Source organism: Chlamydotis macqueenii, chromosome 12 (genome assembly GCF_036417535.1).
Source record: "Chlamydotis macqueenii isolate bChlMac1 chromosome 12, bChlMac1.mat, whole genome shotgun sequence".
In the NCBI taxonomy this organism is placed as follows: domain Eukaryota; kingdom Metazoa; phylum Chordata; class Aves; order Otidiformes; family Otididae; genus Chlamydotis; species Chlamydotis macqueenii.
In genome coordinates this window covers 18,124,215-18,135,339 of record NC_141567.1, presented here as the reverse complement: position 1 = coordinate 18,135,339, position 11,125 = coordinate 18,124,215, and the positions used below count along the sequence as shown (strand labels likewise).

Below are 11,125 nucleotides of genomic sequence, written 5' to 3'. Positions count from 1 at the left end.
AATGACAAAAAAAACCAAACTACTGTTTTCAACAGCTTGCTTCTCTTTATTTTCATAAATGTTACATCACTTGATACACTGTATTTCCAGTTTGGTACAGAGAGAACAGTCTGTATTTGTACAAAATATTTTCTCATTACAGTATTTTGTTGCATTTTTTATTCATGCTCTTAAATTATCTGCAGTTACTGGTTAGAAAAAAAAGAAAAGTATGCCTAACAAGCAATTTTAGCATACTTTACAGGACTATTTTGTATCTACCTGCCTTCCCTTGTCATAAAACACTTTGCTATAGCAAGATGCTTCTGTACCCAAACTATCCTATCAAAGTATTTTGATCCTTTGCATAGCCTGCAAACTGCATCTTAGCGTATGTTTCACTTGTACACAGTTTTAAACATTAATAGGTTTGAAAGAGTTGTTTTTTCTTACAGTCTCCACATACATTCAAATATGAGGATGCACAGAGTTTACATTATGGCTGCTTTCTTACCATCGTCTATTATTTACCTCTTTGTTTTCCTTTTATAATACACCTGCCCATGGGCCTTTCCTCTCACTGTTTGAGTCAGTTTATACACCAAGTGGTAATGTCTGCATTCTAGCAATTTGGTATATATTCTTCCTAAATTATTTCATCCTCTTGAGGGCATTTATTGACCTCAGTATGAACGTATTCCCAGAAGATCCTGTTGTGGCCTGAAGAGACTTGGCACCAGACTTGTGGAAAGAAATCTAGTAGCCCAAAGTATTCAACCGGTCTTGACTTTCACAATATTCATGTAATTTTCAGTTTATCAACCCCTTCTTAAACCATTCCTAGAAAGTTTAATGTACTACCTACATCTTTTCCAGTTTTTGGAAAAAGTAGCTGTCAAGCATAGCTCGTATTACAGATTAGCTGTCACAAAGCTTCAAACATTATTTTTTTCACGTTGTCACACTTTAAACAAAGCTTTTGGTCAAGCAAAGTTGAGGCCAAGAGAGATCCTTGTTCTACTACACATCGAAGAGACATCAGGTGCTGGAGTGGGGGTGCAGAGTTGATTGGGAAGAGTTTTATTTGGTTTCACAACATACTATTGTAATCTTTACATTTCATCTCCAGCCATCAAAGGTTGTAAAAACAATCCTGCTGTTCCTAGAATACATACCAGGATGAAAACCCATAGAAAAATACGATCGATTACCATGGCAACGTATTTCCAGTCATCCTGAATCTGAAAAATAAATTGAATAGCAAGTAGGCATGTTTATTAGATTAATAACTTGCATTAGCAATTAGTATTATTTTATATAGGAAGCAGTTTTTTTTTCCATATGTAGATGTCTTTCATATGTGCAAGAGTTAGATATCTTTGTTTTAATTGACAAGTTAATTCATCTTGAAGCAGCTTTATTTGAATATGCTATTTGTGGCAAAGCCAGAAACTACTTCTTCAAATGCAAAGAGTAGTTCACCGAGACACTGGACTTCATGAGATACAACTTCTCTTCTGTATGCCACAAAATGAAAGTGAAAAGCTTTACATTCTTAGGTGATCAAGGTTTGCACAGAAAACTTTACTAAAACAGACTGCACCTACTGGTCTTTAGGCAGTATGTGGAAAGACAAGGGTTAATGGGTATATAATTATTTGCTATGTTTCTTATGTAGTACTGAAATTTGATTGTTCTCATGCATGATGTAAAATTAACCCAGTTACCTTCCATGTAAGAGAGGGAACCGAGTTTTCAAAAAGCAGATTTTTCTAAGTATTTTTTTTACAGTGGGCATTATAACAAGAGTGATACTGAAGTATTATATATGTTGTATATTAGTAAAAACATTAGGTGATCATTTTAGTTACTTTTGAGATTACAATTTAAATTTTTACTTTGGAAGGCTAATAAATGAATAATTAGTTTGTTGTTTTTGAAATTTTTGCACTTTTTAGCTTAGAACTTGTTTGTTAAGGTAGACTTAAAAAAGCCAAAACAACCCCATATTTTCTGTACCAACTAATTCTAATTAAAGTTCTGGTTTCAGCGTAAACAAAATAGCTTCATTCTAACTTTAAGTACAGGGGATTTAAATTCAGTTATGATTGTGGTGGTGTGGCTACTGCTTGTAGTATGTTTGAGGAACATGATAAAAAGAAAACTTTAATTTTTTTTTTTATTACATCAAGATGCAGTTTTATGAAAGATGATGGTCCCTGTCTTGCAGCAGTTGTCTCATTTAGCTACAGCACTTTACCCAGCAGCAGCAGAATGTGAAGGACATTCATTCTTAACGTTCTTTGTTATTGACGGTAAGCTGTGCGAGGGAGAATGTAACTTTCTAAACACCACAGAGTCAGCAGATTCCACTGTTAAGATTATAACTTGGAAAATCCTCACTCCAAACCTTTTAGGATGGGCACTAAAGCCTGTTTCCCTAGTGGTGGTTACCTTAACATGCTTCACTCAGTATGGGTGTTGTCAGTAAAGAGAATGTTGTGCAACAGAGCTGCTCCCCAAAATTATCCACTTTCAAAATTGCACATATTTTAATACAGCTTGGGTAATTTACTTGCATAACATAATGGTCTGTGTTGTCCTTTTTTTCTTTTCTTTTTTTTTTTGGAGGGGAGTGGGTTTTGAGATCTCTCTTTCTTACAAAACACACTAACGGCAAATGGTGTCTGCAGTTTGAGTAACAGTAAAATATGTTCTTACCTCTTTTGCTTCATTCTGCATTTTCATATTTTCTGCAATGTATTTAACACTTTCAATAGCTTCTCTCATTTCTGGTGACAGAACTGAAAATGAAAACAGAGGATCTACAGACTCAGAGCTTGAACTTCTTGTGAGATTGCCAGTGAAATCAGAGAACTTCATTCGCTGATACTGACAACAGCTGCATGCCATATCTTGACATACAAAGCCATCTTTGCAGCATTTGGTTTCGGAGCTGTTGATGCAATTTAAGTTTGAAATCTCAGAAGTGAAAAATGTTTTTGGCTTATGATTATTCTCTTCATCACTGGCAGGCCTTGTCATAAACATAATCCTGGGAAGTAAGTTCAAGAAAATGGTTCTCACCCACACAGGCATTGTGTGTGTCTTGGGCGTTCTGTAGTGCACATTAAGTACAAATACCGTAATGACAATAGATAGCGTTACAAATATCATGGTGAAAAGGAGGTATTCCCCAATAAGTGGAATTACCAGGGAAGTAGAAGGTATGGTTTCTGTGATAACAAGAAGGAACACTGTTAAAGATAGAAGGACTGATATACAGAGTGTCACCTTCTCACCACAGTCTGAAGGCAAATAGAAAACTAATACAGTCAGAAAAGAAATGAGCAGACATGGAATAATCATATTGATGGTGTAAAATAAAGGTAAACGCCTAATGTAAAGGGAATATGTGATGTCTGGATAGATCTCTTCACAGCAGTTGTATTTGATGTCATGTTTATACCCAGGAGCTTTAATAATCGCCCATTCGCCACTCTCCCAGTAATCTTTCAGGTTCATGGTAGAGCCAATTAAAACTAAGTCAATTTTGGCTTTATCGTAAGACCAGGAACCGAACTTCATGGTGCAGTTCTGATAGTCAAATGGGAAGTAGGTTACATCTATTTTACACGAGCTTTTAAATATAGCTGGAGGTATCCACGTCACATCACCCGTGTATTTTAATAAGGCCTTTGTCTTGTCATCAACCTGGAAATCCCCAACTGCACTGTAAACCAAATAAAAAAATAACAAAAATTAGAACGTAACTACTCCAAGTAGTTTCATACATTCAGATCATATACATTAACTCTTTCATCTGTTTTGGGAAACTCGGCAATTAGATGTTGATAGGGAACTGAACTGCAGGTACAGGACAGAATTAGCATCTGTCATAAATTTGCATAGTTAGATGGAAAAAACCAGCTGTATATCACTGTTGTTCCATAGACCAAAGTTTTGGATCTGTGTAGCTAAGTCCATTTCACTGAGAACGGCTTCCCTACATCAGAGGGGTCCGTTTAGCTACAGTTTGGCCCCTCACAGTCTCAGAAACTGACATCCAAAGTAAAGTTTACCTGTGACTTTTACTTGTCAACACTGTAATTGTAAAGGTGTCACACTGTGAGTTTGACTGCTAAACAGCTAGAATTTTCAGGTTTTTTTCAGTTTAAGATCTGACTTACAGACAAGAACTCTCTAGTCTAATGGAGTTTCTTGCCACCTTCCTTGTAGACAGTGATAAAAATAATAGTAAAAGTGGGGGCTTGTGAAGGGGAAAAGCCAAGTTTACATTGGCCTGCCCACTTGCAGCTCCCGGTTAGGAGCTGGCTCCTGCCTAGTGATGCTGATGTAGATGGCACGGAGGTGAGTACCGCAATAGGGACATGCGGGACAGGTGTGTTGAAAAGCAGGCTTTTTCAGTTAATTCAGTGAGCTTGCTGGTGCTTTTTTTTTTTTTAACTAGTAACATCAGCCCCGTTCTCCCTGAATTAAGAACATAAATATGCAAGAATCTTACTTGTTATATAAAACAATATCTGGTTTCCAGATCTGGCCAGATGGTACTCGGATGAATTCAGCACCTCCATAATCTGCTGGATTCCACCGAAGCTTGTAATCATTCCAGATCTAATTAGGAAAGAAATGAGTCTGTGTTAGGTTTGTGAAGAAATTGAAATTCAGTGGACTAGACTCAAACCAAGTGCTGTCATAGTACTTCTAGGGTTGTTTGATTTTGGATGCTACAATGATTAGATGTTTCTTTAACAAACACTATGTCTGAGGTGTATTCATTATTTATTCACTTCATTATCTAGGCCTATTGCTCTAGATATGACTTAGAGCAATAAGTGTGACTCCATGTCGCAGGAGTGTCTACTCAGTAGCTGAAACATAGTGAAAGAGGGAATAAGATACTCTCTTGACAGAGAGTGTAGAATGTTGATAATAACTTAGGTCTGAAAAAGCCAAGTCTCTGTGAGATGGTGAGCACAAATCCATAGGAGGCTCTGGTGCCAGGTGTGAGCATTGAGTGAAGGACTCCGGGCAGGTGGGTTGGAGCCGCAGGTGTCATTGCTCAGTTCAGTCAGACTTGTTCACTGGGGCTCGTTAAACCGCAGTTTAGCAAAACTGAATATTAAGCTGAAGGCAGGAATTAAGTTGGTTATTAAGCTGCTTGCAACAGTGAGTACTTGCATTTTTAACCCATAAAGGCCCTTTTACGTGAAGTCAACATATACTAACATATATTAAGCCTAGGAGGGTTAGGGCTGCAGCTGGTGACTCACAACCTGACTTTAACAGCTGCACGCCGAGCCAGGCCCGTGTTTAAATGCTGCAGCACCCAGAGCTGGCGCAGGCAGAAAGATGGAGGGCTTGGTGGTGATGTTTCTGGCCGGTCAGGTATGGAGCAGGGAGATACCCCTTTGCACGGGGCCGGGCTCAAGCCCTGCCCGGGCAGGGCGCGCGGAGGGCCGGGCCGAGCAGCGCTGCTCCTCCCCCCGCCCTCCGGCCTTGCACACTCCGAGCCGCGCAGGCGAGCGGCGCGGCGGGATCTGCCGCGCGGGGTCGGTGCTGGCGGCTGCGGCGGGAAGCGTTCCCCAGCGCTCCGCGGCGGGCCGCTAGGGGGCAGTAGCGCGCTGGGGAGGCCTCGCGGGAGCGTTCCCGCCGGGGAGCGGCGCCGAGGGGGCGCGGCCGATGCCGGAGCCCCGGGCGGCGGTGGCGGCCTTGCCTGTGCTCCTGATTGCTCCCCAGGCTGCGGCTGTGCCCGGAGGGAGGCCGGCCTGGCGCTGGCCTGGCCAGCCTGGTGCTCCCGGGAGCCCGCAGACGCCTGTCTGGGCGGGCGACCCTTCCCGCCTCCGGCCCGTGACGGCTGGGGTCCCCCCGCCCGGAGCGGAGAGCGCCGCCCGCTCTGGGGAGAAGGCGAGTGGGTGCCTGTCAGTGAGCTCTACTTACGTGCTTGAGCCACAAGTTGGTTTCCATGATCTGGTTGACTTCATCCTGGAAAACAGAGGTGTGTTGGGAGAGGAGATGGCCCTCCCCTTGCCCGTGGGCTCCCCGGTGGGGCTGGGTACTCACCACCTTCACCAGCTGGGACATGGACACCTCGAACTGGATGATGACAGGGTCTGAGACGTTCTTGACAGGACGGACGAACTGGTTGTAGCTCTCGAAGAGGGCTGCATAGAGCCGGTGCTCGGCCTCGGAGCTGTCGCAGCCTGCGGAAGGCACAGCGGGGTGAGCGGCCTCTGAGGCAGCAGCACCTCGTGTGGGGAGGCTTGGCTGGAGTAGGGGGCCATGCCACATTTGGAACCCGCCTTGCTGTGTGCTAACAGCTTGGCATCGGTGTGATGCATGGGGAAAGGCCAGGCCTCGCCTAAGTGGGTAGTAGTGTGTCGTGATTGGCATTTACTTAGGCAGGGAGAAGAAAAGCAATGAAAGGCAATGCTATGATAGAGTTTTTCTCACATACATCTCTACAAATGGGTTCAAAAAATAGTTTTAGGAAGTTACTGAAGAACTGGAGGTGGAAAAGCACCTTCTCCTCACAGGCCTAGTCCCTAGACCTGCTGAAGCTGCAGGAGTGTGGAGCAGAAGAAGGGAAAGGTTTATCCAACAGACCAGGCCGCTTGCTGGAGCATTTTGCAATCGGAGGATTTTTAGGAAAGGGGAACGCAGCTTTCTAGCCTGAGTCATGATTGTGTGACTGTAGTGATGATAACAGCCTGCTTGTTAAAATATTTTAAAAATGATTTAAAATTTATTAACCGTTATAGTGAAAGACTTTTCAGCACATTCAAAGAAATGTGCTAATTACCCATTTACTATTTGAAGTAACTTTTATTTATCATATATACCTATGTCCATTTTGCCACTGGTGACTGCTGCTTGTGGTGCCTTGTGACTGACAGAAAAGCTGCAAACTGAAATTCTTAAACAACAAGGTCTTTCAGCTGTTTCAGGATGAGGTGTGAGCGTCTGTGTTTTTACCTTTTTACTCTCTGAACTAGCTACACAATAACCACCCTGAAAGCTGGACTCTGTCTAAAGACAATGGCATTTTATTTTTAGGGGACTCTCTTAAACTCTCTTCTGGATGACACATCCTCATGCACTCCAACTGAAAAAAAAAAAAAGGCCTGTTCTGTCATTTATGGATGACAGACACAGTGGGAATTTGGCAAAGGCACAGAACTGAAGTCTGTTGCACATACTCTACAGTTCATTTGAAACACAGATATGAATCTACAGATATTTGCAAAGACATGGTTATTTTTTGCCAGACAGTTCTTTTTCAGTACAGAAAGAAATGGGAGGAAGAAGTATCTGCAAGTGACTGATCTTTGTGTTTCCCAAAGCAGGTGTGTTACTTCCCAGTCTGTGTAAGAGCTCCGCTCTCCCTAAGACAAGAAGGGTCCCCCTCATGCGAAACTGTTGTTTTTTTCTTTTTATGCCCCCTTTCCCCTTCTCCTGTTCACTTGGAAGGCAATTTTATTTCCAGATTAGTGAAATCATTCAAGCCAATTTGCTAACTAAAAAATGAACACATTTTTTCCACACTTTTAACTGCTAGCCTTGCCCTTATTTATTGATACTTCATATCTCTAAGATCAACATTTCCTGGAATAAACATTCCCAAGTCTTTTAGGTAAATAATTTTAAAGCTAGATCTTAATGACTCTGTTACAGTCAATGCCAAATTCCCAGCCTTTTTAGGTCTAATTAAATCTAGCATCCTCTGTATCTAAAGAAGTGCATTAATGTGTTGGTTTGTTTTTTTTTTTAATTATTTAAATGTTTTGGTGCTTTCCATATCTGCAGAGAGAAGGTGCACTGTTTGCAGCACATATTTAAAGCTGTTTAATATTGTCACTTTCTTGTGATCTTCTCTACACTATGTAAAACCACACCTTTACATGTAAAGGGCTTTCTCTTCTTCGTGTTAAAATGGCTTTGTGTGTCCTGTTTGGCATCTTGAATCAGGACTACTTAACTACATTTAAAAAACAACAACAAACTGTGTTACAAAAAGAGCTGTGCTAGGATTCTGTACATTTATAGTTTGGAGTGAGCTTCAGCACTTCTTACAATAATTTGCACCAAAGCCATCTCCTCTTCACCTTTTCAACCCCCCCTTCATCAACAAAGAATAAACAAATTAAGGATCACTCACCTTGAGAGAGAAAGCAAACAGCAGCAGTTAGAAGGAGAGCGTGCGTGCTCTCCATGGTGTTATGAATTACTGCCTGCCGAGAGAGGCTGTTGAAGATGAGCTTAGCTGCCAGGATTGTATGAGCATAGGAAGCGCAGAGAGCTCCGCTCCTCCGATGCGTGAAACGCCTGGAAGCAGCAGACAGCAGGACCCTGAACACAGTTCTGCGCAGTGAGCTCCCATTAGGTTTGCTGTGCTGCCCCCTTTCTAGCTACCCAGGCTGTCAGAGCGTTAGAAACAGCAAATAAATTGCAGGCAAAACATGTGTTATTGTAGGCAAAGAGCAGTCTCCTGGCAAGGATAACAGGCAAGAGTCCTTAAACGGGTGCATAAATGAACCCGCTAATCTGACAATGCTAAAGATTTTTCCAGTCAGCTGCTATACAGGATCCTTCTTTATCAGAAGCTCATGCCAAGCTACTAGGAGAAGTTTAATTAATAAAAATCTTATAATTGGATTGTGCTGAAATGGATATTGACATTAGGGATGCTTGATTTAACAGTGAACTGAGATCCTGGGACCTGAATTTCCAATTATGCTGTTAATGTTGAGGGTTTTTTCCTGCCTGCGTCTCGTCTTGCAAGCGCATGTGCTAGGTGCTTGACGATATAAAAAGGATGCGCTATTCCCAGGAGTAATTAAAGGCATGTACAACTGTTGCCAGGATCTAAGCCCACGGTAAAATACGTAGCAGCTGGGGTCCAGCAAGAGCCAGGGGTTTGAGTTGGAGACCAAGCTTGACCAAAGCTCTTGAGAATTGTCTCGGGGCCGTTTCTGGCTTTCATGGGTTAGAAGTGAAATTTGGGAAGGGGAATAAGAGCATACGATCCCAGCTTGATCCCACAAAACCTTATTGTTCGGGGAAAAGGAGATGGGGAGAATGGAGAATTGTGTTTGAAATTCAGTCATAAAATCATGATTTGCAAAGTGGCTCGTTTCCCCAGGTGCCCATCAGCTTCCTTGTTCACTTAGATGTCACTTTTTGTGCCCCCCCCCCCCCCCCCCCCCCGCCCTTGAACAACCAGATGATGCAAGGCTCATGCATGCGGTGGTTGTTGTACACATTTGGGCAGTCTATGTGGAGGGAGGAGGGGCATTGTTCCCCCTCATCATTTCCATTGTTTTTGGAAATGATGAGAGGGAAGCCCTGTGGGACAGGAGGCTGCACCCAGTAAGTGCTTCAGTCCCCGCTGTTAGGGAAGGATAAACGATGTCCCCGTTTGGCAGTGGGAGAAAGAGCACGAGGCTGGGTTCAGCTGCTCTTGGCACAGAGCTTGTTTATCCCATTTGCCCTATCTCTCAGAGCATCATCCACTCCATCCCCAGACACATGCTCTTATGATAATTTCTGTAATTCTATTACCTTGGAGGAAATAGGCTTTACTGCCCATTTGATTTTATTTCATTTGTTTCCAGAGAACACAGCTGCTTGCTCTTTTAGCTTAACCCTTTATGGATAATTTTTTTTTTTTTTTGCCTTTCCAGGGTGTTGAGACTAGATGTTTCTCCTTTTTGCCTTCTTGGTTGCCATGTATAAGCAGCATTATAACTGAGATTTTTGTTTGTTTCTTTTTAGTCCCAACTAGAAATGAGCTAAAGCTCCAAAGATCAGATCATAACCCATCTTCACCAAAAGTCAGTGCTTAAGCCTTAATAATTTGGAAACATCTGATCTGCAGAGGCAGCAAAGAGCTATTGCATCAAGAGACACAGGTATTTTAGCTTAATTTGCCTAGTTAGTGAAATTTTCAATGGTGTTTGTATGCACGGATATTTTATTTCTAACATTATGTGCTGGAGCTTCTGGTGCAACCAGCTGAGGTTTGTGGTAGGATTATTTTTATGGCTAGGGAGAGAGATGTGATGAGAACATGTCACCATGACTGCATTGCAGAACTACGTAGAAGAAGAATTTGTATGGGTAGGGGGAAGCTGATCTACCCATGAAGATCTGCAGTAACAAACTACGTAGCCTTTGCTTTTTAATGAATATGCCACTTTTAGAAGTGTTTTGTTTTGTTAAGATCACATTTTAATCAACTCAGGTGAGGAGGAAAATAATATTTTCCCACCTTTGTCTGTGATATTGATGCTCCCGCTATAAAAAGCCAACACTGCTGGTCTTTCTAGTTTGCTGTGGCTGCAGGGGTGCCGAAACAGTCCCAAATAAACTCACCTGGAGGCAGATGGTGCGTGTGTGTCATGGTGTTGGCACTTCTAGGTGTTCTGACAGAAGACAGGATTGGTCAGGGTTAAAGAGTTTTATAATGGGGATGGAGCCAACAGAGGTTGCTCCCTTGTATGGAAGCAACGACTGGTTGCACATTGCTATTGAATAACAGTTTTGAATGACCACTTTTCTTCTTTTTTTTTTTTTTTAATGAAAAGCAATACTGTAAAATCTCTGAAAAGTTGAAATATTGAGGTTTATTTTGTTTGATTAATTGGGACCTTATCATATTCATATTAGCCTGCAAGGTGACATTTTTAATGTTTTCTTTTCTCCAGAAATCTTGTTTTTGAAATTTTGCCAAAAAATGGAAGTGGAAAACTCTACAATTCTTTGACAAGTAAACTGGGAACTGTTTTATGTATTGCATAGGTGGAGCTGCTGAGGGTTAGTTAAAAATAGCATTTCCCATTTTGAAGCCACAGGTTTAGGAGGTCAGATTTTTCAAAATTTTAGGACTTTGGGTGAAATTTTCCATTCTGAAGTTTGCTATGGGCTGAATTGTTTCTGGAAACAATAAAAAAATACAGTGTTTTTTTCCACTAACATAACTAGGGAAGAGTATATTGCCTCACTCGTGATAAAAAAAGAAATAAGGTGGCCACAGTGTATGGAAAGCACCAGCGCTCACCATTTCCTGGATGAGCAGCTCGAGTTCTGCAGGGATCTCCCTGGGGCCAGGGATGTGCTTTTTGAA

The 11,125-nt window shown here is 41.9% G+C and overlaps 1 protein-coding gene across 1 annotated transcript; it reads right to left on the bottom strand.

Annotated features, from left to right (window-relative positions):
• Positions 1-31: 31 nt before the first annotated feature.
• CHRNA3 (cholinergic receptor nicotinic alpha 3 subunit) lies at positions 32-8,275 on the bottom strand. The gene is made up of 6 exons (XM_086756969.1): positions 8,159-8,275; positions 6,064-6,203; positions 5,941-5,985; positions 4,505-4,614; positions 2,701-3,712; positions 32-1,220 (listed from the first exon to the last, which is right to left on the bottom strand). The coding sequence occupies exons 1-6, from the start codon at positions 8,211-8,213 to the stop codon at positions 1,092-1,094; spliced, it is 1,491 nt and encodes a 496-aa protein (XP_086613095.1). The 5' UTR covers positions 8,214-8,275; the 3' UTR covers positions 32-1,091.
• Between the last annotated feature and the right edge of the window lie 2,850 nt (positions 8,276-11,125).

Bases quoted from the DNA above. Each gene is read 5' to 3' on its own strand.
- CHRNA3 (XM_086756969.1), bottom strand. From the start codon at position 8,213: ATGGAGAGCACGCACGCTCTCCTTCTAACTGCTGCTGTTTGCTTTCTC. The intron at 6,204-8,158 runs GTGAGTGATCCT...TGCCTTCCGCAG, and splicing joins TGTTTGCTTTCTCTCTCAAG to GCTGCGACAGCTCCGAGGCC. The intron at 4,615-5,940 runs GTAAGTAGAGCT...TTTCCTAATTAG, and splicing joins CCAACTTGTGGCTCAAGCAC to ATCTGGAATGATTACAAGCT.